A 27,687-nucleotide genomic window follows, 5' to 3' on the forward strand; every position below is an offset into this window, starting at 1 on the left:
ATATTGTAACAATACACACTCTCCTGGGATGGACTCGAAATCCAATAAATCTTGACTTAGAGCTGAACCAAATAGGGTAGGTGAATTTTTAAACCCTTGGGGCAGTCTTGTCCAGGTCATTTGGCGTTTTGAGCCCGTTACAGCGTTTTCCCATTGGAAAGCGAAGATACATTGACTTTCTGCGGCAATTCGGAGGCAAAAGAAGGCATCTTTGAGGTCTAAGACTGTAGAGTAAGTAGCCCCGCCCGGAATTAAAGCAAGCAGGTTATATGGATTGGGTACAACTGGATGTATACTAACAACCGCATCATTGACTGCTCTCAAGTCCTGCACAGGTCGATACTCATCTGTACCGGGCTTTTGAACAGGCAGCAATGGGGTGTTCCAGGGGGAAGTACAGAATTTTAGGATACCATACCGTATGAACTTATCCAGATAAGATTGGATGTTCTTCTTAGCCTTCTGCGGGATGTGATATTGTCTTAGGCTCACTGGATAAACCCCAAGTTTTAGTTCGATTTTAATAGGTGGAATATTGCGGGCCAGTCCTGGTGGGTTGTTCTCTGCCCAAACTCCTGGTATGTTGAATAAGGATTCATCACTCCTAGGGTTTTGGATAGTCAACGCTGTATAAAGTCGCCACTCTTCTTCCTTTGGTACGGATAATGTCATAATACCTGAAGGTCCATTAAACTTTAAGGATGTTGTTCCATTTGGTAGGAACGTAATCTGCTCTTGTAATTTAGATAGCATATCACGTCCCAGCAATTGGACTGGACATTCAGGCATATAAAGGAATTGATGTTTTACTACGTGGCCTCCCAATGTACAGAGTCGACTTTTAAGAACCGGTTTTTCAGCACTTCTTCCAGTTGCTCCTATTACAGTAATAGTTCTTCCAGATGGAGGAGCAACTAGATTAGTCACCACCGAATGTTCAGCACCAGTGTCGATCATGAACGCACTTCTTTTTCCCCCTATTGATACATCGACCATAGGCTCCGCTCGACCAAGGGGGATGGAGCCCGGTCGGTATCAATAGTCCTCCATGACCGTGTCAGCCAATCCTACAAAGTCCCTACCTTCTCTATCGCGGGACCTTTGCGCTGCTGGAAAATACCTATCTTCCCTAACACTTCCTCTGTTCCCATTGCTCCCTCTATTACCATTACTCCCTCCGGGGCCTCCTCTACCTCTCGCTCTGCCTCTAAAGTTTCCGTAACCTGCCCTGGGTTGGTCTCTCTCGTACTGCTCTCTTTGTGGACACTCGTTCCTCCAATGCCCTTCTTCCTTGCAATACGCGCACTGATTCCTACTCAAAGGCTCCCTATTCCTTCTACTATCGCCTCTATCTGGGCCCCGTCTATCTACGCCTGCGATCGCTACCGATAGCATATCAGCCTTTTTCCGCATCTTGCGCTCTTCCTCTTTCTTACTTTCTGTTTCCCTATTCATATACACTTTATTCGCTACCTCCATTAGTTGGGTGATAGACATACCTGCAAACCCTTCTAACTTCTGTAGCTTGCGCTTAATATCTCCGTAAGCTTGGCTGACAAAGGCGGAGTTCACCATTCGGGAATTATCTGCGTCTTCCGGATTAAAGGGGGTATACAAGCGGTATGCCTCCAATAATCGGTCATAAAAGACACTGGGCGCTTCATCACTTTTCTGAATCACCTCAACTGTCTTCGACATATTAATGGCTTTCTTCCCTCCGGCTTTCATGCCAGCAATTATAGCGTCTCTATAGGCTCTGAGTTGAACCATATCTGCACCATTTACATTCCAGTCGGCATCGGTGTTAGGATAATGTGTTGCGGCCCATGCTGCTGGATTGGCTTGATTCAAAGCACGGGCTCTATCCTCTAGCGCTTTAATGGCCGCTTGATTAATCCTTGTCCTTTCCTCATTATTGAACAAAGTCATTAATAACTGCTGGCAATCAGCCCATGTCGGGTTATGTGTCTGAACTATCGAGGTGAACAGATCGGTCATAGCTTGTGGTTTCTCAGTGTACGAGGAATTGTGGGTCTTCCAATTCAAGAGATCGGTAGTCGTGAACGGGACATATACGAAGACTGGGTCAGCATGTGCCATTTGACCTGCGGCATCGATATAGGCTGACCCGGGATTCAGATGAAGAGGCATCTGATAATGTTTTAATTGTTGGGTACCGGTCAGTTGTCGGGTTAGTATGGGGCTACGTGGAGGGGCGTCAGTTAGAGGTTCCGGTCGGGGGGTAATAAAGCATGAGGATGTGGGAGCTTGGTTTTGGGAAAAGTTAGTAAATAGAACACTTCGAGCCGAGCTAGAAGAAGCTTGACCGGAAGTCTGAAGTGGCGCCAAATCAGGATATTCAGATCTAATGGGGGTTGGTTCTGGTTCCGGAAGGGGAGATTTAGTACGAGAGGGGGTGGATTCTGTACTGGAGGAGGAAGCGGAAGTGGATGGGGGCAATGGGGGAAGGGGTGCAGGACTTCCTGCATTCGCGTCACTTCCTCTTAAAGGAAAGTAAGGGGGCGGCAAAGGGATCTCGGACTCAGGGGGCGTGTCCAAAATGGGCCTAACACCAGTCCTAGTGGACAAACAAGTCCTAGCCACCATGAGGCGACATTGCTCCTCGTGGCATGTCTGAATCCATTTTGGCGAGTCATTTACGGCCTGTCTCCAACAATCAATATAAGGAAACTGCCCGTAAAGTTCAGGCCTACCTGATACAGCCACGTGTACGCGCTGTACCAGAGTTGGATCCAAACTGCCACGTGGCGGCCATGCCGCAACCAAAGTAGGCCACTCCCTAGTACACAAAGTGACCAAACGTACAGGAGACATTTTAACCCCAAAATCACATGTTTTGAATCCCTTTTTAAAATTCTTTACCATACAACCTAAGGGATCCGGAATCGTTGACTCCGACGCGCCCATACTTATCAATGGAACGTCGTTGACAACGAATACTATGCACGCGTACTATTCAACAGTCACACCCGTTTCCTCTGGCAACAGCACCACGTGGTACGGTTACCAAGTGAAACGTACACAATAACACAATAAACACTCAGGGAATTCCCGTACACGCACAGCTGTTACACCAGTCACTAAATAATCAATATTATGCCCTTTGGAGAAACTATACAGTCACCCACGCTATAATTCTCTATATATGATTTACCCGTCTATAACACACCCCAGTAACATCGTCTTTTACAAATAGCGGTTACAGTACGGTTAGCATAGGTCAAAGCACAATTTAAGGTCACAATACAATTATTAGTGGTTATGGTGTTAAACATGCAATAGACGACAATGATTAGTACTTATATACAGTGTCAGTAAATATACAGGGTTATGGTACCGTGCACTATGATACAGCAACACACTATTAGCACTCTCGCTAGACGGCTGAGCTTGCGCTATCTAACAAGATATACACTTTACTAAACAATCTTTAACACATTTACAATTCCCAACTAAACTATTGGCCAGTACCTTGAATGGACTACCTAAAACTATGTACACCCGTTTTGGTTAGCCACACTGCCCAAGCACCACATATAGCGAGCTAGAGGACCGAATTTACACAGATGCCTCTTAGTCGATTACTATCAAAAATCTAGTGGGTTCCAAATTTACACGCCTTCCCACTTAGCCAAGATAGGTTGAGAGCTAGCGAACCGAATTTACACAGGCGCCGCTTAGTCTCCCGGTCCCTCCGACCTAGCGAACGTAATATACACCCTAGAACGCTAGTCTAGACAAGACACCGGTGTCCGGCTAGGGCTATTTACACCAGAACCCCGCCTGACTAACCAAATCAAACGGTCTGACTAAAGAGCGTTCGATTGAGCGGTGCACCTTCGCTCCTTCCCTCCGACAGAGGGGGCAGATTCCATACACAAATAACCCCTTATGGGCCTACCACACAATCGGTATACCCCTAGTGGGTCTGCCGTCTAAAACAGCAGTTGTCTTACCTCCTCGTTCCTGAACCTGAGTTCACACTCATCGACGGGGACACCCCAGCACTTCTTACGTAGAGGCCGATGATCTCCTGGACAACAGACCAGTGGCGCCGAGACGAAGGGAGGTCCACGCAGAAGTTCAGGGGTGCAGCCGTAGAGAACGTGGGCAAAGATAGACCGTCTCACGCCTCTGCCTCTCAGCTACCGTTGAACGATGAGCTTCCCGGCCAATGCACCAAATGATACCGGAGAAACTGACGGAAGCCAAGCACAGAGAGATGGACACAGGTTTCTTCAGGAAGGAAGAGATTCTTTATTGGATCACCGATCGGGACTCAGAGGGACTAATGTCACCAAAATACAGCAAGTTCTGAGCCCCGGACAATAGTGCAGGCTCCTTATATAGGCACATAACTCCTCCCATATTAAGCTCCACCCGCGCATTCTCTTGACCAATCAATACAAATAAGAATTAACTTCCTGCTTGACCGCATGGCCTGTCCAGCACAATGGAGGAGGGGAATACTACATCCTGTATTCTTGCACATGCTCCGTACACTACTGATCGTATCTTGCCTCGTGCAACCAACTGATCGATACGTCAGCATATGCACGTACACATGCCACGTGGTAATCTCTGCCTACTAAATTAATTTTTACCGAGATTCCACCACAATTGAAGTTGCTGTTTAGTAGATAGGAGAGTGCGCTTGATCTTGTGTATTGTTTATTGTATAATATGGCCCCCAGCAGCACCCCATTTAAGCATGTTCAGGTGTTTTCCTTATTATCTGGTCCTCTACCAGAGATCTGGGAGTTTGAGAATTCTGTGCAGTATCTTAGCTGTTCCTAGAACTGCACTCTTCTGGACAGCGATCTCAGGTGTCCCAACTGCAATCTTCTGAAGCAACTCTCCGAACCTGGGGGTTACTGCCCCAAGTGCTCCTATCATAACTGGGACTACTACTGCCTTCACTTTCCACATCCTTTCTAACTCCTCTTTCAGTCCTTGGTATTTGTGCACCTTGTCTTGGTCCTTCTTCAGATGTTATGATCACTTGGTATTGCTATCCACTGCTGTCTTCCATTCCATTTAATAAATTCCTTTGCTTAATCGGAGCTCAGGCAGACACTGAGGCTATTGGGGTAGAGAAAAATATATTATACGCTTAGATTTGACATGGCTCTCTTTCTCTGCTACTTCCAAGATGGCCATCTACTATGGACACTGAAACAACTCCCCCTGGTGGTATGAGCTAATGATGCCCTCTGAATTAAGAGGCCAATATCATGCCTGCAGTAATGGGCAACTGGCTCTGCTGCCCATTTAGCAACGCGATTGGAGTCCCTTAAAACTCTTTCTTAACGGAGACAAGGCATGTACAAAACCTGCTGAAACAGAACAGTTTTCAAATCTGTCCCTTTTTTTGACAGATTTATGTCGACACACACAAAAGCAATGGCTGGGGTATATTAATCTACCATTCCCCCCCCTTATTTTGTTTTAGCTTTCTCCTCTCCCTACCCAAAAATAAATAAATATCTGTGGGTTTAAACAACTTCCTATAATATATTTAAAAAAAAAAAAAAGTGAGGGGCTGCCCAGGTATGAGCCTATATTGGCTGTAAGGAAGGTCTGTATTGCAAAGCTTGTGCTTCTGTAGTGTCTCTTTTTTTCTATTTTTTTTTGTACAAGAAATACAATGTCATTTTAAATGATGAAGAAACACATGTGATCAAAAGAAACTTTATTGCATAAAACAAAATTATGGAACTTTTTTTAAACATAGTGTATAGCTGCATTAAAATATACATTCATGTGGGTACATAACATTTTATATTACAGCTTCATTTATATCTTTTGTATACATACTGTAGCTTTTGCGGCTACATGTATTTATGCATGCGCGGGCACACACAATCTCACTATACACAGACTGCAAAGATAGGCTCTAGTCCAGGAACTTCTATGCATGTTTGGCCAGCAGAATACTATTGGAGTACTTTAATCTATTGTGCCAGACTTTGCCCATCCCTGTAATTGCTATATAGCATGAATAGAGTCTTGTGTGTACACAAGAATTGGTGTTTTATTATTTATTGTATTTGTTATATTTGTTCATTATGTTTATACAGTGATCAGTCATTCCATAAACAGGGTGAGATGACTAATAACACAAACATTTCCTTTTAGACTAGGAGTAGTCACATTGGAATCATTTTTTTTATTATTTTTTTTTATTCAATACAGGATAGATAGTAGCACTAGATATATCTTCTTATATATACTAGTATCATAATTGTAAAAAAATTCAGTTTATTCCAAATGAAAAGGCAAGGTGTGACTTAAAATGCATTTGTATGCACCAGGGTATCACACTGCATATTTCTCTTGTCGTTATTGGGGCAGGTGTATGCCCTTCTATAGCTGCATACATCTTTTGATGAGGTAGACATTATCTTCAGGAACCTACACCCTAAGGAACACTCCAAGCACCATGACCACTACAGCCTGTTGTAGTGGTTATGGTTCCAGCCGTGTCCAGGTGCCCTCTCAATGTAATTTGTCAAATGTTATTTGTTTTCATTTACCTGGGTCCCATGGGCACCTGCACTGCATCTGGCCTTCTCATGCAGCAGAAGCTAGGTACCTTGACTGAGCTAAGCGAGGCCAGTTACAAGACCTAACTCAACGGCAGAGAGCAATCAACCAATGCTCTCAGCCAATGAGCATGCCCCTTCATGTTCTGCTTAGTTCGGTGGAGCCAACCGCCTTCTCAGTAACACAAATTCAGAAGCAGGGGCTGTGGCTGGCCCAGGTAAGTTGTCAAACAGTTTGACAAATTACTCTGGGAGGGCACTAGAACACTACTGTCACCATAACCACTACAGCCAGCGGTAGTGGTTATGATGCTCAAATTGTTTCCTTAATCTATTTGCTGTACATTTCAGCAGCGAATTGCATAGAAAGCATATACCAACCTGAAGGGGATCCTGACATCCACATGTATTCTGAAATACAGAGCTTTTTCAATGTTGCTGTGACTAGCGGCATAATTATAAGTGTGAAGTGGTGTATTATCTTTGTTTTTCTTAGAAATGATATATGAGTGCACTGAGATTGACTATTTTATAGGGTTCTATAGGGTTCTATAATTAGGATTTCGTACAATTATCAGATAGGTCACTAACACACATGTAATCATCTTTTATTCAATCCCACAAAAATATACAGCAGTGTTGGAAAATTGCCACAAGGCTTGATTAAGCATATCATTTCTTTAAGTAATCAAGATTTCGATATAATACTATCCAAAATAGTTTAACCACTTGGCATTTCTGCAATAAGTCTTGAATAGCAACTGTGATTTGTAAGAGGTTTTATGACCATCATTGCTTTTTTGCGGCAGAGTCACGATGCACCAATTGTTGTTACGGCATTCTCCTGAGATGAGGTATCTAAAAACAAGAAAACTTTATCAGCAGAGCAGGAAGCCACAGAAGGCAATGACGTAAGATTTACAAAAGTGATGCTGTTAGAGTTTGTTAAAACGCAGTATTTGGTTCCTCCTCTTCATCCACATATGCCTTATTAGTGTCTCCTTCTGAACTTGAGCTGGATGATGAATCATTGTCGATATTGCTCATCATCACATTATCCACATTATCACATAGGTTAATTTCTCCCACTTCATGGTCATCAATGGCTTTTCTTCTCCTAAAGCGTAAAAATATTTGTTAATTTTGTATGAACATTATATATTCATACATATAAATCTAGAAATAACACCCACAGTTTCTGTACCTCAGGTAAGTAGCAGATCCATGAAAACAATTTACCGTATTTACATAGAAACATAGAATGTGACGGCAGATAAGAACCATTCGGCCCATCTAGTCTGCCCAATTTTCTAAATACTTTCATTAGTCCCTGGCATTATCTTATAGCTAGGATAGCCTTATGCCTATCCCACACATGCTTAAACTCCTTTACTGTGTTAACCTCTACCACTTTAGCTGGAAGGCTATTCCATGCATCCACTACCCTCTCAGTAAAGTAATAATTCCTGATATTATTTTTAAACCTTTGCCCCTCTAATTTAAGACTATGTCCTCTTGTTGCGGTAGTTTTTCTTCTTTTAAATATAGTCTCCTCCTTTACTGTGTTGATTCCCTTTATGTATTTAAATGTTTCTATCATATCCCCCCTGTCTCGTCTTCCCTCCAAGCTATACATGTTTAGTTCCTTTAACCTTTACTCAAATCTATTGCGCACCTTTTTGGAAAATAAACTTTCCAAATTTTGAATGCGCATTAGATCCGATGGCACATTACATTCGGGGAAAAATTAGAAATGTTCTGTTGAATTGCATTCTGGCAAATTCACACAGGCACATTCCGGTGAATTCTTACAAGCAAATTTGGTTCCTGAAAGAATATTACGAAAGGATAGTACCATCAATGTTACTATGGAATATGGCAATAAACATTTTCATTGTAGCACAATGTTGTATAATAGTATCTTTGATTCCAAGGTTCAAGCCTATAGGTGTCATATTAGATAGCCTATACTAAAATTGGCTAATTTGGACTCAGGAAATGCTTAATGCTTAAAACGACACTTAAGACCATATATGTCTAGTTCCGGGAGCAGATAGCCCCCACCTGAGCTGTCTCTCCTAAATCAGTCTGTTCCTTCTTTTTCCCAGAACTTTTCTGTTATATGTACATGACGTGCATCCCTATGTCTTATCTGTACTCCCTTTACCCTTTCACTCCCTTCCTACTACTGTTCTATGAGTATTTGCACGTAAGCACTTACCTTTTAATGTATAAAAACACAACTGACAAAATAAGGGTCAGAGGCTTATTTTGATAACCAATACAAGTCTGGTGTCTAAGTCACACTTCTTCAAGTGCACTTGAAAATAACAATTTGGGTTCCCCTGAATATAACAAAGATCAATATTGGGTCTATATCACTTCCAGGTTTAAAAAATTGAGGTGCGCACTAGATTCTGTGGCGCATTAGATTCGAGTAAATACGGTATATCCAGGTAGACAGAAAGTCAGACATTCTTTTCTGATTGCAATTAAATAAAGCAATACATAGAATACATCACTTTAAAATGAGCTGAGCAAGGTCTGGGGTTTAAACATTATACAGAGCTATAGCAAGCTCCAAGAACAATAAAAATTATAATTTTTATTCTCTGGCATCAGCGTGTGTTTGTGTATGCAAATTAATAATTTTCCATTGTACCATTGATAAATAATGAGCAAATCCCTTTGAAAACTGTATATTCATTACATTTTGTACTATAGATATGGACAGGTGCACGGGATCTCAGATGCTAGCTCTCAAAAAATTCTAAATAATGTGACTTTGTAGTTCAATAATAGCTAAAAGATCAAGGTTACACATCTGTTCCAGAGGCTTCCCTGACAGGTATTATCCTGTCAATTTAAAATCTCTGTGTGTCTCTTACTCTGCGTGTCATATATACATTTGGGGATGGTGGAAAACCGTACCAGTGTATTCCATGGTGAATTAAAGGAACACTATAACATTAGAAATGTATTCCTAATGTTAAAGTATCCCTGTCCAACCCCTAACCCCGTTTTCAATAAAAATTTTAATAATAAATTATTTATTGTTTTTGGCATTTATAGAGCGCCAACTTGTTCCGCAGTGCTCTACAATATTATAAAGGGGGGAATTTAACAATAAACTAGACAATTTCAAAATGTTACAGGAACAAAAAGTTTGAGATCCTGGTCAAACAAGCTTATAATCTAGAGGAGGTGGGGTATACAAACACAACAAGAATGGCATCAAAGGGGCATAGTAACTAAGCAACAAGGTGAGAAAGTAGCAGACCTGGAGTGGAGTGTGCTGAATTAAAAAAGAGGAAGAGTCAGGTTTGTGAAATAGACATTACTCTGGGAGGCGATAAGCTTTTTAAGGACATCTTAAATGATTGTTCTAAAAGAAATGAGCCATCTGCGAGAAGTCCTACAAGTGTGAGTTAGCAAAAGAAGATCACCAGCAAAGCAGAGAGCTGGACATACCCACTAATTAATGAAGAAATGTAACAGGGGCTCGAGATGTTTAGAGTTTTATAGGTAAAGGTTAGTATTTTGATTTACCCCCGATAGGGTATAGGAAGCGAAAGGGTGAGGTGTTAGAGGAGCAACAGGAGATAAAAAGTAGACATGTGCAATTTGTGTCGTTCCGAATGCAAATCTGGACGAATGTCAGAAATTTCGGAATGCCGAACCGAATTGCTGAATTTCCGAAGTGCAGAAATGCTTCGGATTTCTGAAAAGTGTCAAAACAGGAGATGGTTGGCGTTACGGGTTGGGGTAGGGTTATGGTAGGGTTAGTGGTTGGGGAAGGGTTAGGGGTTGGGGTAGGGTTAGTCTTTGGGGTAAGGTTAGGGGTTGAGGTAGGGTTAAGGGTTGGGTTAGGGTTAGTGGTTGGAGTAGGGGTAGGGTAACCCTAACCCTACCCATAACCTAACCCTACCCCTACTCCTAAACCAACCCTATCCCTACCCTACCTCTAACCCTACCCTTACCCCTAACCCTACTCCTAAACCAACCCTAACCCTAACCTAACCCTACTCCTAAACTAACCCTACACCTAACTCTACCCTTAACCCTACCTCTAACCTACCCCTAATCCTAAACCAACCCTACCCCATAACTCTAACCCAACCCTAACCCTACCCCTAACCTAATCCTAACGCTACACTTACCCCAAGTGCCGAAGTTCCAAAGTGCCGAAGTTCTGTAGTTCTGAAGTGCTGAACAGAACCAAAGTGCCGAAGTCCCGAATTTCGGAAAGCCGAACCGAACAAATATTTTCCCCATGCATATCCCTAATATAAATCAGCCTAGAGCATGAACAAGCTCCTTAGCAGAATACTGCATATGAAAGGGCAGACCTGGCCAATGTTTTTAAGGTGGAATTGGCAGGATGTGGCAACAGACTGGATATGGGTGTAAATGTGAGACCAGAATCAAAGATGACAGCAAGCTTGTGAGGACGGTCTGATGTGGGCATCACCCACTTGCAGAAAGAGCAAAGGAGGAAGATCAGTGTTATGAGGAGGAAGAATAAGAAGCTAAAATTTAGGATTAAGTTTCAGAAAGTGGACATCCAATCAGAGATGCAAGTAAGCAAGGGGTTACGTGGTCTAGGTGAATTGGGGAGAGGTCAGGGGAGGGAAAATATATCTGGGTGTCATCGGCATTCCAAAGGAATTAATACATTTGTCATTAGAGGCAGTATAAAGAGAAAACAAAAGGGGACCAAGAACAGAGCCATGATGGACTTCAACCAAGACAGGACAAGGGGAGGTGGTGTCATTAGAAAAGGAGACACTGGGTAAACGTTGTGGGAGTACATGGAACTCAAATCGGATAGTGGATGGCAGGAACACCGCTAACTACTTACCTTCCACGGATGCTCGGCTACTGGAACGGGAGTCGAACAGTGTTCGATAAGACTAGACTCTGAACAAGAGACATAAACTGAGACTATAGAAAAGGAGTTTCTGCGCACACTTTGGATGTTTGGATATTTGGTGTACTCTGCAAAATAAACAGCTTACATAGGGCAATATATAAAATCCCAATATTTCTTAGAGCAAATAAATAGAAGCACTCACACTTTAGAGAGCCATATCAGTCGGCTCTCTACTTTAAAGGCACATCAGATGATCTTTGTAAAGTGATCTGTGCAGGTAGGTCCCACCAGAAACGGACAGCAAATTTCGTCTGGATATAGTCAGGAACCAGGAAAAGTTGGTAATCAAGTATTTTATTAACAATTAAAACAATAAATAAGCACAACGCGTTTCGACCACTCTCTTGGTCTTCCTCAGGTGCAATGCTGTTACATCAACAGTTTCTGCTTTTATGTTACATATCTAATTAAAATATTGCGAACATATGTGTATACAAAAAAATTCCCACCCTCCATGCCCATATAAGGAGATTCCGGTGCTTGTTCCCATCCAATATGGCGTTATGTCCTGCTTCAGTCCATGAGAATTGACCTTCTCATCATGGCCGTGCGTTTCACAAGCTCGTATCCGCTCACGTGATTATCAGTCTTACTGCCGATACGTCACATCCGCCGGCTCATGCCGATACGTCACTTCCGTTTTCGGGTATTTTCATTCTTCCGTATTCCAATACAATGTATTCACAATTACATGTGACAAACGTCATATCCGTGTGGGCAAAAAACGTACAAGGGTAAGGGAATGTGCAACATAAAGAAAATATTTCAATAAAAGTTCAAAGTCCAGTACAAAGTATCAGTTTAGCTCAATAGGAGGTGGGAGAAAAAGAGATAAAGGAATCACGGTGTTATTATATGTATTAAACATAAAATATACATAATATATAAGAGATATATAATCTAAAAAATCTTTAAAAAATACTTCTTACTAAAACAGGCAACAGTTTTATAAAATCGGACCTATGTCAAAATCTAAATTCAACCCTCTTGGGTATAAAGTTTGCATATCAAAAATCCAAGAGCTTTCTTTTCTGCTAAGATTTAAAGCAACATTTCCCCCTCTCCAATTTGTTAAAACTTTTTGAATGGCCATAAATTCTAGATCTTTTGGATTTGATTGATGGGCTTCTAAAAAATGTTTCGACACGCTGTGGTTGGGAAAACCTTTTTTTATATATCTAATATGTTCGTTTATACGAATTTTTAATAATCTGGAGGTTTTCCCTACATATTGTAAACCACAGGGACATTGTAATAAATAAATAACATTTTTGGATTCACAGGAGATGAAGGAACGTACAGGATATTGCTTTTTGGTTATGTTTGATAAAAACGTCTCTTTTTTTATCTGGTGGGACCTACCTGCACAGATCACTTTACAAAGATCATCTGATGTGCCTTTAAAGTAGAGAGCCGACTGATATGGCTCTCTAAAGTGTGAGTGCTTCTATTTATTTGCTCTAAGAAATATTGGGATTTTATATATTGCCCTATGTAAGCTGTTTATTTTGCAGAGTACACCAAATATCCAAACATCCAAAGTGTGCGCAGAAACTCCTTTTCTTTTGTCTAAAATTTCATATGTAAGTGTTTTTAGGTGACTAAAACACGGGTTTGGTTTTTAGACGCACTGGGATTTTATGTGCATATTGCCTAGCGCCATTTCACCTTAAAAGTTTGTGTGTGTATAAACTGAGACTACTCCCAAAGCTATACATTCAGTATTTTATATTTTACTTTGAATCCCCAAAGTAGACCGACTGCACAGCCTGATTTTTTTGAACTGTTTTGGGCATGGGACCATGTGTGCGGTCGGTCAAAATGTGACTTCCATAGAATTCCTGAACCCCTGAACTGATCTGGATGTTTTTTGGATATGTTGGTCACCCAGATCAGGGCTGTCAGGGGATGTAACATTTGTGGGCATATCATGTGTTTTGGGGGTACTTTTGGTCTGTGACTTTGTATTGTAGTTCCCCACAAGGTCCATAGGGAGTGCCTCTTGCATGGGGATTGTCATAAAAGGCCAAGTGTGGCATCATTAAAATCAGTTCCAGTTTACTCTCAACACAGAGCCTCATCTCGTGCTCATAAGGGAAGCTATACCAGCTATAATCCCTACTCTTGGGATTGTTCTTTGGATTGCTGTAATCACAAGCTCTTATAAGAGCTGTTCCTGCTATACTCTCTGGAGTGGGAGAGGTTCACCCACTGGAAGCTGGGTCCTGGTCTCGGGTCCAGGGTGGGTGGGGGACGGTGAGTTCCCAGCCTAGCTGTAACGCTGGAAGTGGGGACTACAGTGCTGGTGGTGTCTGGTGGAGTGCTTGGAGTCTTCAGTGAGCTCTAGGAGTATCCGACTGGTGGAAGCACCCAGTCGGGGTGCTAGGCGGTCTGTCACAGAAGTAATGTATACACTATATACAAAACTATTCACATCTTAGACCAAAATATCTAAACTGAGAACATAGCTGTGGCGAACAGAACCTTGCCAAGGGCTCCCGGAGGAGCCTGCTTGTCAGCCTCCTGCCTCAGGACTATAGGCCCTGCAATATACCTTACCCAATGCACTTTAAAAGGCTCCGTTCATGTGATTAATGTACTTTTGTACTCCAGAAAGAGAGACCGACTGTTAGTCCTGAATTCCTGGAACTGTTTTGGGCATAGGACCATGTGCACGGTCGGCTAAAACTATGACTTCCATTAAAATCCAGAACCCCTAAACTGATCTGGGTGATTTTTGGATATGTTGGTCACCCAGATCGGGTCTATCAGGGGATGTAACTTTTGTGGGGTTTCCATGTGTTTTGGGAGTACTTTCGGGATGTTGTTAAAATGTATGTTTTTCTGTGCCTGGAGATAATTGAGTTTAGTACAGTTCCTGACTCAATTATCTCTCAGGCACAGGGGAGGGATTACCCTGTTTTGTGTGGGAGTGTCCTTGGCATGTTTGCCGTAACTAGTCTCGTCTCAGGTCCAGTGGGGAATGCCCCTGGAATATGTCACGGTAAACCCCTTGCATGGGGATTCACATAAAAGGCAGTGTGTGGCTCCCATTACACCAGTTCTTCTTCACCCTCAACATAGAGCCTCGTCTCATGCTTGGAGGGAACAGCTATATTAACTACTCTGGATTATTATCAATTGCTCTTTTAAGAGCATACTGCTACAAACTCTTGGAGTAGAGGTCGTCTCACTGGAAGCTGGATCCCTGACTTGAGTCCAGGGTGGGCTGAGGACAGCGAGACCCCAGCCAAGCTGTAACGCTGGCCACCGGGACTGCAGTGGTAATGGTGTCGGGTGGAGTGCTTAGAAGTACTCAGAGTTACTAGGAAGCAGTGATTGGCGGAGGCAACCAGTCGGGGTGCCAGGCGGTCCGCCACAATAGCTTACCATGACTTTTTCTAGTTCAGTTATTTTAAACCCAAAATGTAAAATTCACACTGAATATACACTGCATTCCCAACTTAACACGTAAGTAAATAACACTTGTTTTTGTTATAGTTAAATGTGCACAAGTTTTTATATTTTCCACAGTACAAAGCCTATGAAAGTAGTCCATGCACTCTACAAGCTAGACACAACACTCTCTAGCAACAAAACTAATAATTACTCTTTCAGGGATATTCACTGAAGTGAGAATTGTTAGGAATTCTCCAAGCCAACTATGCCTTACGCTTAGCTACTTTGGCCTTAAATTTGAAATTCATTTTGAATTCCTGACAATTCATTTTGAATTCCTGACAATTCTCCCTTTGGTAAATGACCCTCGGTAATAGTGCAATTCAGTGTATTTTTGCATGTGACACTTTAGTAAAAAAAGAAAAGATGAGGGTAACAACTAAAAAGAGATGGAAATTGTGGAGAAATTACAGTTGTAAAATTAAATGCATTTCCCTAAAATGTGCAATTTGGCAATTTTACTGATACACTGTTCAGTGAATAAACCCCTTTAAAGAAAATTTATTCACGTTCTAAAATGCAAACAAGCAAATAATCTGGGGGGCGGAGCCTGGCTAGCGAGCGAGCAAGACGTGCTCAGCTCGAGCTCCTGCTGAACGGGGAATTTCACGCCGAAAACCAGGGCGCACATACCGGGAAAATACACAAACGGGGGCTCAATAGATGGAGGAACCCGGTAGGCACCCACTGATACCGGCCCCATCTCCCGGAGAGCCCGGGACCCGAAACAAGTGAGGCAAGTGAGAGAAGGGGAGTTGGGAAGGCGGCCGCTTCCCGCTCAACACCCCGAGCCACGAGCACACACAAAACATCCCCCCCCCCCTTTGGACCGGTGGGGGACATCCCGGTCCCCGCCACACAGGCCCAACCCGGACACTGACCTGCAAACGACGGTTCCAGCAGACGGACCAGAAGGGAAGGCCTTGAAAATGGCGGCCAAAAGCGACGACCGCACATGTAACATGCAGAAGCAGCATGTAACACATTACCCCACTCCTAAAGCGAGAGACTCTCTAGACATCATTTTTGATAAGTTTTGGGCCCAGCTCATGGCCCATATGCGACCAGCTACAGTCATACCACTCCCTGACCCACCTAAAAGGCAAACCAGCAGCCCTGGGAGGATCGGGAAGCCTATGAGGGGCGTAAAAAAACGTCAACCCACAGCAACCAAACTGAAACGCCCGCCTGGACAGAGGGCAACAAGGGGACCAACCCGCAGGTACCGGCCACATAAACGGAGGGCTACAGAACCCGCACGACGACCCGCGTCAGATACCCGCAAGGCTCGCCGCACCCGCCCGTCGGGAAAGACCCTGGACCCAAGTGGACCCCAGGCTCGTGGCCTGAAGATACCAGCCCTCAAACTGATCCAGGGCCGAGGAGGCGCCAGGCCTACGAAGGGCTGCATGGCTGACCAGTTAAGCCTCTTCAACTGCTCCTACACCCGTCTGCGTATAGGGATTGGATGATCGATCTGTAGGAGAGATGCAGCTGAATAGGCCTCACACACAGTGGGGCTGTAATGCTTAAACCATACCTGGACTTTCCTAAACACACTAGTAACGTTTACCTTTTCGTTCATAACCGTTGCCAGGGGTTTTAAAATCTGCTGTATTATGCATTATTCATACATGCATAAAAATTCTTCATGTTGCTGCCTTTAGCGCGATAATTAATAGGCTTAGCATAGTTTATTTCTTATCAATGTTATTAGCATATTGTTTGTACGATTATCCAGACGCATGTTTGCTTATTCATTTGATCGACAGGTTATTTCTCTTACTTTAAAAATATGTGCAAAAGTTCTAGCATGTTACTTTTAAGCGATAACCTACTTATATGTTCATTAAGCCTGCTAACTAAAAAATGTGCTAGTAAGCAATTGGAAATTGTAACTTTGCACGCAGCTAAACGCACACTGATTTAGCGTGTTCCTACTCTTTAAGTTAAATCCATATAACAGGGCAATATCGAACTTGCACATTAATCTTATGCGTAGCTTAAGCGCTTAATCCTATACAATTAGTTTATGCTAAGCGACTGGAACTACATATTGACTAAACCTGATTGCAAGAGCAACGTTAATTCATAATATTATTAAAAAAAAGAGGTACGAGTGCTATGGAAATGTTAGACACCATTGTTATTGAACCCTCTACTGTATACTAACTGTGCATTTCCCTCTTTATATTCTGTATCCCATCTAATTTGCCTCAATAAAAATACAGATTGACAAAAACAAGCAAATAATCATTCATGCTTTTTAAAAAATTACCTTTTCTTGTCTCTTTGTCCAAGAACAATGAGGGTTATCAGAGCAATAACTATTAAACCAGCCATAACGCCAAAAACCACCAGCCAGACTTCGAATGACTGTTGAGCGGGAGCGGTTAGAGTGGGAGGTATGCCTACGAACTCCAAAGACTCATCATTCAAAAGAAAGATGCTGTTAATTCTTCCTTTTGACATTCTGTTTGCGAAGTATATATATAAAGAAAATATTTTAAGTTACATATACTTATAAGAAATACAAGCAATCTTTTTTTGTAGTTCTTTATAAATTAATTCAACACTGTCCTCCATCTATGAGGGTCCACAAAAAGGACAGTTCAAACCTTTGTGGTGATTTTTGTAAAATGTAACATTAAAGGACTTCTCCAACTCTTATTTGCGTCATTGTTTTTAAAATCCTATTGTCCTATTGGGCATTACTTTTTAGGTCCCCCCTTCTTAAATGTTAAAATAAATACTAAAATATCTGTCTATAATGTATCTGAAATCCTTGCCAGGTATAGTTCCCAGTGCTGCTTAGCACTTCCCCATCATGTCAGCTATTGCGAGGTCCAAACAAAGACTTCTCATAGAGGAGCATTTTAATGGAAAATCTAACTGGCTCACAGTGCACAGCAACATGAGGGAAGGAGGCAGAAAAAAATATTTACAAATATTGGTGGTTATATGAAGCCAGCAAGTCGATGGAGGGAGGGAGTGTAGAAAGACACTTCCATTTGTAAATGTCTCAGTATATCTCAGAAACGTTAAACAACATACCATCATGACCATGGTTGTTGGAGTAGCCCTTCATGGATAAAAATGTTTTAAATTGATTTTTGTTTGCAAACATTTAGACAATAGTAAAGGACTAGATTTATTTGAAATAGAAATAGAAATGGACACACTAAGCAACAAAACAACTATAGCTTAATGCAGTGGTTTTGGTGTATAGATCATGCCCATGCAGTCTCCCTGCTAAATTCTCTGCCATTTATAATTTAAATCCAGTTTGTTTCTGATTACTCAGCCCTACCCACACCTCTCCAGCGGTTATTCACACAGGCAACATTAATATTTTACAGGGTTCTTTACTAACGTCAGAATTGAAAGTGAATTCAACATGAATTTCAAATTTGATGTCAAAATAGAAAAATTATCCGTGTCAGCAATGCATTCAGGTGGGCTACTCAGGCCTTATATTTGAAATTCACTTTGAATTATCACAATAGTAACTAACAAATTTGTTTTAAAAATAATTATATAACGATGGGCCGAAAGCTATGAAACACATGGAAGTTGTATTGACTGGATATACCTTTATTTATTTATTTTTTTACTTCAGAGAAAATGTTTTACAACTTCAGTCTTGTTAAAACCATGCATGTACATGAAATATGTAATTAATATGTTATATCAGGTCAAAATAGGGGAAATGGAAAAATTCTCTATCAACTATGCTTTCAATTCAGATTCTCTGGTTTTCCATTTGAAATTGACTCGGAATTCTCTTTGAATTCTCACCTCAGCCAATGAGTCGGCCCTACATGGCACGGCTTGGCTCAGTGGAGTTAGCTGAAGCTTCTAGCTCACTGGGACGAGGTGATCGGCACCTGGTGGACATCAGGCATGTTATCAGACAATTCTCAAACCAACAGACTAACATAATGTTTTTTTTTTTTTTATAGTTTACGAAGGTATATTGGGTATCTCTGTGTCAGGGCATTTGCACTGTAGCAGAATATGTTCTCTTTATGTGTGATGCAAATCCACAGGCATATAAATAAATTACCAGGTAATATAAGTTTGCCCAGAAATATTAAATAATAAAAAGAAAACTTTGCTTACCTAATGGCTTGTTCAACTACAGATTTCTCTATTATTTCCAAACCATTTGTGTTTGGCTTAGTCACTTGGAATAAAAAGGAAATTCTTTTGGTTTCATTGAAAATCTCTACATTATCTGGTCTGTATAGGTGGGGAAAAAAAGTATTAGAAAAACTTTGTCATACTGAAATTTACAGTCTACAAAGAAATAACATGAAAACTAGAATTCTAAAATGTATCCTGCTAAAATTGTAGCGTTTTTGATAAAAGGTAGTAATTCATGGAGACCGGTTTGAAAATATATAACCAACAAGTTAATATAAAAGTAACAAAAAAATGTCTGTACATATGTGATATATCACATACTCCGAGGCCAATGCTGTTGACAAGAGTTAGCAGGCAATACAGGAGATCCACTTCTGTTAGATCTGACCAATACAAAGTACCGTATATACTCGAGTATAAGCCGACCCGAATATAAGCCGAGGCCCCTAATTTTACCCCAAAAAACTGGGAAAACTTATTGACTCGAGTATAAGACTAGAGTGGGAAATGCAGTAGCTACTGGTACATTTCTAAATAAAATTAGATCCTAAAAAAATTATATTAATTGAATATTTATTTACAGTGTGTGTATATAATGAATGCAGTGTGTGTGTATGAATGCAGTGTGTGTTTATGAGTGTAGCGTGTTTGTATGAGTGCAGCGTGTGTATGAGTGCAGTGTGTGTATGTATGAATGCAGTGTGTGTGTATATGAATGCAGTGTGTGTGTATATGAGTGCAGTGTGTGTATGAATGCAGTGTGTGTATATGAGTGAAGTGTGTGTATATGAGTGCAGTGTGTGTGTATGAGTGCAGTGTGTGTATATGAGTGCAGTGTGTGTATGAATGCAGTGTGTGTGTATGAGTGCAGTGTGTGTATGAGTGCAGTGTGTGTATGAATGCAGTGTGTGTGTATATGAGTGCAGTGTGTGTATATGAGTGCAGTGTGTGTATGAGTGCAGTGTGTGTGTGTATGAGTGCAGTGTGTGTGTATGAGTGCAGTGTGTGTGTATGAGTGCAGTGTGTGTGTATGAGTGCAGTGTGTGTGTGTATGAATGCAGTGTGTGTGTATGAATGCAGTGTGTGTGTATGAGTGCAGTGTGTGTGTATGAATGCAGTGTGTGTGTATCAATGCAATGTGTGTGTATGAGTGCAGTGTGTGTGTGTGTGTGTGTGTGTGTAGCTGAGCCTTGGTGGGGGGTGGGCAATTGTATTATTTTCTTTTAATTATTTTAATAACTTTGTATTGTTTTTTATTAATTATTTTTTTTAATTATATATATTTTTTTTCGTCCCCCCTCCCTGCTTGATACATGGCAGGGAGGGGGGCTCTCCTTCCCTGGTGGTCCAGTTGCATTGGCAGTTCAGTGGGGGGAGGGGGGCTGGCTGAGAGTTGACTTACCTCTCCTGCAGCTCCTGTCAGCTCCCTTCTCCTCCGCGCCGGTCCGTGCAGCTCCTCTCTCAGCTCACACTGTAAGTCTCGCGGCCGCACTATGACCCCACGGCTCTCGCGAGACTTACACTGGGAGCTGACCGAGGTGCTGAAATGACCGGCGCGGAGGAGAAGGGAGCTGACAGGAGCTGCAGGAGAGGTAAGTAACCGCTCTGCAGCCCCCACAGCCCCCTGTCTGTATTATGGCAATGCAAATTGGCATAATACAGACAGTGACTCGAGTATAAGCCGAGTTGGGGTTTTTCAGCACAAAAAATGTGCTGAAAAACTCTGCTTATACTCGAGTATATACGGTACATTTTCAAGGAAATGTAATATTTAAAGGACCACTATAGGCACCCAGACCACTTCAGCTCAAGGAAGTGGTCTGGGTGCCAGGTACCCCTAGTTTTAACCCTGCTGCTGAAAACATAGCAGTTTCAGAGAATCTGCTATGTTTACACTGCAGGCTTAATCCAGCCTCTAGTGGCTGTCTCACTGACAGCCACTAGAGGCGCTTCCACGATTTACACTGAGTAAATCGTACTTATTTGACACTGGACGTCCTCACGGACCAACAACGTCAAAAAAGATCCCCATAGTAAAGCATTGAGTAATGCTTTCCTATGGGCGGGTTTTAATGCGAGCGTGCCTCTGGCCGCGCATGCGCATTCAGCTCCACTCGGAAGCTGACGTTGATGGAGGAGAGGTCACCAGTGCCAAGGGAGCCCGGCGCTGGATTACGGTGAGCAAATAAATGGTTAACCGTTTACGTGACTAGGGCTCTATTTGTATTCCTAACGCTGTAGTGGTATTTTAATAGACAGAAAGTGAAGCAGTGCGATGCAAAGGAAGCGCCGGTTTAGTGATGTAGAAATTCTATATGTGAAATTTCTAACTGGTGTTAGCTCACATTCAGTAGCAACAGATGCAAAGTCAAGAATCTTGACAGCTTGTGAGAGATGCTAGCAGTGGGACCAAAAGAGATAATTCAACCGGGTTTAAGCTAGGTGAATGATGAGCTAAAAACAAGGCAAGTAAAATATGTCAGGAACCAAAGTTTTAGCCCAGATTTACTACAATAATTATAGAGATAAATATAAGATTATATTATATTTATGCTGAACATTTGAGTAGTCTTCATACAATCTTCTTTTAAGGGTAATATTGAATATATTCCCATAATTTTCCACTTTCTGATGTGCACCTTGTTTTATTTGTAATAATTATAGAGACCCTGCTCAGGAAAAATCTGGAGAATTTTTTTTCCCCTTAATTAATGTGGTTTTATATAATATAACAGCTGAAGAATGGTTAACAGGTCATTTTAAAGAGTTGGCAAGCTAGTACCATATATATAATTTGGGTCCATGTCATAAAGAGTCAAGAACCTCTGAACTACAAGGTTCAAAAACGTGTATCATTTAGTTTCTATGGGATATGTTAGAGCATTGATGGCAAAAGGAGCAATCACTTGCAAAGAAGTGACCGTTTCTCATTCCTCTGCCCAATCGCGATAATCACTTGGCAAATACAGGGAAAAAAGTATTCGATCCCCTGCTGATTTTGAACGTTTGCCCACTGACAAAGAAATGACCAGTCTATAATTTTAATGGTAGGTGAATTTTAACAGTGAGAGATAGAATTAAAAAAAAAATCCAGAAAAACGCATGTCAAAAAAGTTATAAATTGATTTGCAAGTCAATGAGTGAAATAAGTATTTGATCCCCTATTAATCAGCAAGATTTCTGACTCCCAGGTGTCTTTTATACAGGTAACAAACTGAGAGTAGGAGTACTCTCTAAAAGGGAGTGCTCCTAATCACAGCTTGTTACCTGTATAAAAGACACCTTTCCACAGAAGCAATCAATCAATCAGATTCCAAACTCTCTACCGTGGCCAAGACCAAACAGCTGTCCAAGGATGTCAGGGACACGATTGTAGACCTACACAAGGCTGGAATGGGCTGCAAGACCATCGCCAAGCAGCTTGGTGAGAAGGTGACAACAGTTGGTGCAATTATTCACAAATGGAAGAAACACAAAATAACTGTCAGTCTCTCTCGGGCTGGTGCTCCATGTACAATCTCACCTCATGGAGTTTCAATGATCAAGAGAACGGTGAGGAATCAGTCCAGAATTACATGGGAGGATCTTGGTAATAATGTCAAGGCAGCTGGGATAATAGTCACCAACAAAACAATTGGTAACACGCTATGCTGTGAAGGACTGAAATCCTGCAGAGCCCGCAAGGCCCTCTGCTCCAGAAAGTACATGTACAGGCCCATCTGAAGTTTGCCAATGAACATCTGAATGATTCAGAGGAGAACTGGGTGAAAGTGTTGTGGTCAGATAAGACCAAAATCGAGCTCTTTGGAATCAACTCAACTCGTCGTGTTTGGAGGACGAGGAATGCTGCCTATGACCCCAAGAACACCCACCGTCAAACATGGAGGTGGAAACAATATTTTTTTCGGAGGGTTTTTCTGCTGAGGGGACAGGACAACTGCACCGCATCAAAGGACGGTACATGGCCGATAGATGGGGCCATGTACCGTCAAATCCTGGGTAAAAACCTGCTTCCCTCAGCCAGGGCATTGAAAATGGGTCATCGATGGGTATTCTAGCATGACAATGACCCAAAACACACAGCCAAGGCAACAAAAGAGTTGCTCAAGAAGAAGTACATTAAGGTCCTGGAGTGGCCTAGCCAGTCTCCAGACCGTAAACCCATAGAAAATCTGCGGAGGGAGCTGAAGGTACGAGTTGGAGAGGATCTGCAAAGAGGAGTGGGACAAAATCCCTCCTGAGATGTTTGCAAACATGGTGGCCAACTACAAAAAAAGTATGACCTCTGTGATTGCCAACAAGGGTTTGCCACCATGTACATGTCGAAGGAGTCAAATACTTATTTCACTCATTGACATGCAAATCAATTTATTACTTTTTTGACATATGTTTTTCTGGATTTTTTTTTCTGTTATTCTGTCTCTCATTGTTAAAATACACCTACCATTAAATTATATACTGATCATTTCTTCACTTTTTTCCCTCACTGTATGGTAAATCTGCAGTATTACTACACCTACTTAGATGAATCTTTGTTAAATTACTTAAATACTTACGTAAATACAAGATTCGCCTTTTCTTTTCCCATTTCAGCAAAATATTTTGTCATAGCGTAAGCCACTGATGCCTTGAACAAGTTAGTTTCGGATTCATCCCACGGATACTGTAAAACAGTAGTCACATTTAAAACGTACGGCACACATTTACAATAAAAATAAAGATTCTACACTTTCACATGCAAAATAAGTTCAGCCAGGTTTCCCATTAGAAAATAAATAAATAACATGTTTTTATTATTATTATTATAATTATTTTTTTTTTTTTTTAAAGGGACTCTCCAGTGCCAGGAAAACAAACCGGCACTGCAGGTCCCTTCTCCCTCCCATCTCCCATCCCAGGTTGCTGAGGGGGTTAAAACCCCTTCAGTGACTTACCTGTATCCAGTGCCGATGTCCCTCGGCGCTGGGTCAGGCTCCGCCAACTCTCCTCCCCCACCGACTTCAGGCGGCAGGGGAGACCTAATGCGCATGCATGGCAACGGCCGCGCGTGCGCATTACACCGCCCAATAGGAAAGCATTATTGAATGCTTTCCTATGGGGATTCCGGCGACCCTGGAGGTCCTCATGCATAGCGTGAGGACGTCCAGCATCTCTTAAAACACTAAGAGTGTTTTAAGAAATCGGAAGCTCCTCTAGTGGCTGTCTTATATGTTTTAATATATATTTTTTGATATATCGTTTTAAAAATGTATCCAAAAATATCAAACCATTTGCAAAGCTACACAGATACACACACACACACACCAGTATGCTTGGCAATTGCAAGTTTTCTTATAGACCAATGGGCAGGAGTGGTCTGGGTGCCTGGAGTGTCCCTTTAAGTATCTCAGTAAACAGAAAACTAAGCCTTTATTTTGATTTTCATTGGACTCCCTGAATTTGATTTAGGCTTGACTTTCTAAAACTCCATTGAGAGTAGTAATTTTCAAACCATAACAAAATTAAACTCTGTAGCTGTAGATTATATAGCAAGAATGAATAGGGAGCAATGTTATATTATCGGATAAAAAAAGAACTGGTAAATGCTAGGCATTGTCATTAAAAATAAACAGGTGAGTAACTAAGAATCAATATAAATTTCACCGTGAACCTTAGATTCATTATTACAGTTACTCTCTCATATAAATTAATCCACTGTCATTCAGGATCCAATAATGTGATTGAGTAGTTGCCCTCTGCTGTATCTACAGTCTTCAAAGTGGACAAAAGTATGAGACTTGAAATATGTTATGTGCTTTTCAGCTGGATCCTTAGAATGGTGCAAAATCTAATTTATATTAAAGGGACAGTATAGTCACCACAACAACTACAGCTTAATGTAGTTGTTCTGGTGAGTATAATCACTGCCTTCAGGCATTTTCATGCAAACACTGCCTTTTTAGAGAAAAAGCAGTGTTTACATTGCCCCTAGGGACACCTCCAAGTGGCCACTGCTCAGATGGACACTGGAGATGCTTCCTGGGGCAGTGCTGCACAGTTAAATTTTCCTCATAGAGATGCATTGATTAAATGAATCTCTATAAAGAAGTGCTGATTGGCCAAAATTGTGTTTGGTCCCGCCCCCATTCTGATGATGTAATTAATGAGGCAGATCGGGGGGAGGGCCAGCGCAGGTGGACCCACGAGGCGCTGGACATAAGGTGAGTTTGAATTTTTTTTAAGGGAGCTGAGGGGGGAGAGACACCTAAATGGTGGGTTTAAGACTATAGGGTCAGGAATACATGTTTGTGTTCCTGACCCTATAGTGTTCCTTTAATTATTTCTAAAGTACAGTAGAATGGAAGAAATAGGTGAAGTTTCTCTGGACATTACCATCTAGTGGCTATAAATATACATTTCTGAATTTTTCTGCCTTTATGCATAGCTAAGTGACATAAAACCCCATATTTTTAAAATTAAAAATTAAACGTAATTTTGATATGTAAAACATATCCAAAACTGGGTACAGAAACAATTGCAGATTGTGCAACAAATGCTAATGCCAGTCATAGAATTTTGGGATGAAGTCTATGCACCTGCACCGCAAACACAACTTCAAAAACGCACTTTGTTGTATAACGCGTCCTCCTGCTTTGTGCTACAATGTAATTACATGACTTACCGTTATGACATGTTAAAACAACTAAACTGGCTATCACTAGAATCCAGGCACACCCTTCATCTTTCCAGCCTTGTGTTTAAGAGCTTTTCTGGGAAGCTCCCATCCTATCTCAGTAGAATGCTCTCCCCGGCCATTCCCACCTCCTATAACCTTTGGTGCAGTACCAGCACTTTATTTAGTATACCACGTTACAAAAAGAAAATAGCTCAATCCTCATTTTCTTTCAGAGCACCGCAAGTATGGAACAACCTCCCGGACACAATCTTCCTCCACTTTAAAATACTTTAAGAGATCTCTGTCAACATATCTCAGTACAGAATGCACCTGTAACCATGGGTGATTATAGTTTGTGTTCGTGTTAAATAATTTGTATATTTTAAGATAACTTTGGATTTTTAATATTATACTGTGTATTTTAAGAGTACTTTGCATTTTTAATATTATACTGTATCAACAAACAACGCAGTGTTTGTGGACCTAGGATAGACTTGAAAATGAGAGAAATCTCAATGTATCTTACCTGGTAAAAATTTTTATAAATAAATAAATCGATTCAACATGGGAGACAAATTAAATAGTGCTAATGCTAAATGAACTAAAGTGTATTTAATTAATCTGCTATAAGAGCATTGTGAATAAATATAAAACAATATTAATGTGAAAAAAATACAGTTCTAAAAATTCAGTGTCAAAATTAACAGATAAAGTAATAGTGCTTTGAGAAATATACATACAATGCATATCATATACCTACTCTATATCAAATGAAAATGAAAATAAATAATTTGTCTTCCACGTTGGAATTAGTGTAGGACCCATTGATATTGGGGTATTGTGAAATAGTGGTGGGCTTAACATGATATGGCCATATAGTGGAACTGAATCATAGTACCAGAACACATTTGAGGTAGGAGGTATGCCCCTATAGAATGATTCAAAGGTCTTGATTTAATATTTTTTGCAGAAGCTTTTCCTTTTAAGTGATTTTTTTACTTCTCTTCGTTAGCCCCAAATCAACATCCACCCCTGCAAAAAGGCCATTTAATTTTACTCAGAGGAGCGAAAAGACAAAAGGAACAAGGTAAATTAAACTTCATTTTACATTTTTTTTTGCACCAGGTGAGGACGGGACACCTGCCTACAAGTGGGGGACAAGAACACTGCAACATTCGGAAAACTCTTTTTTTTTTATTATTTCATATTTGAAAAAAAAATGTTTTTTCATTTTTTTTATTTGTTTTATGATATATTTTTTGATATATCATTTTAAAAATGTATCCAAAAATATCAAATCATTTGCAAAGCCTATTCAAATATATTCTTATATGATTAACCATAAATTGTACAATTTCCTTATCTGCACCTTATTTTGCAAATGAATATGCCATAATCACACACACACACACACACACACACACAGCAGTATGCTTGGAAATTGCAAGTTTTCTTACCGCATCATCTCCTAGGCCAGCGATTAGACTTATCCTCACTTTTATTAAATTTTCCGTGTCTAGGATGAAAGATAAATAATGCATGTCACTCAGCATGTTCAATATTGCCACAAATAAACAGAACAAGAAGGACTATTCCCGCTAGGAGCGCTCATTCTTCAGTGAACCCTTCGTGCAGGAATATCTATTATTTGTTTTTATTTTTACGGCTGTTTTTTATATACATTTTTTTATTTTAATTAAAAATGTAATGGGATGTCAGACATTATAGATTTTATTTGGCCTTTTTTGGGGTCTGAAAACAGAAGAATTAGAAGAAAGAAAATTTCTGATGGTAAGTATATTTTTTGAATTACAAAATCCAGACATTGATGAATTTCATCAACAATGTCTGGATTCTACAGTCTTAATGGCCCATATGCATTCAGTTGACTTTGACCCATTCTGTTTGGGGCCATTTGGACTTACTGA

General features: G+C 41.0%; 1 protein-coding gene across 1 annotated transcript in view; it reads right to left on the minus strand.

Moving 5' to 3' along the window:
- Positions 1 to 5,764: 5,764 nt before the first annotated feature.
- Positions 5,765 to 27,687, minus strand: part of ACE2 (angiotensin converting enzyme 2) — a 118,145-nt gene continuing 96,222 nt past the window's right edge. Inside the window, exons 14-18 of the mRNA XM_063449146.1 lie at positions 27,217 to 27,275; positions 23,661 to 23,767; positions 19,081 to 19,200; positions 17,237 to 17,431; positions 5,765 to 7,683 (exon numbers count right to left, since the gene is read on the minus strand). Coding sequence (XP_063305216.1) covers positions 7,512 to 7,683; positions 17,237 to 17,431; positions 19,081 to 19,200; positions 23,661 to 23,767; positions 27,217 to 27,275 — 653 coding nt within the window. The 3' untranslated portion in view covers positions 5,765 to 7,511. The remainder of the gene's footprint in view (positions 7,684 to 17,236; positions 17,432 to 19,080; positions 19,201 to 23,660; positions 23,768 to 27,216; positions 27,276 to 27,687) is intronic.

Source organism: Pelobates fuscus, chromosome 1, assembly GCF_036172605.1.
Source record: "Pelobates fuscus isolate aPelFus1 chromosome 1, aPelFus1.pri, whole genome shotgun sequence".
Classification (NCBI taxonomy): domain Eukaryota; kingdom Metazoa; phylum Chordata; class Amphibia; order Anura; family Pelobatidae; genus Pelobates; species Pelobates fuscus.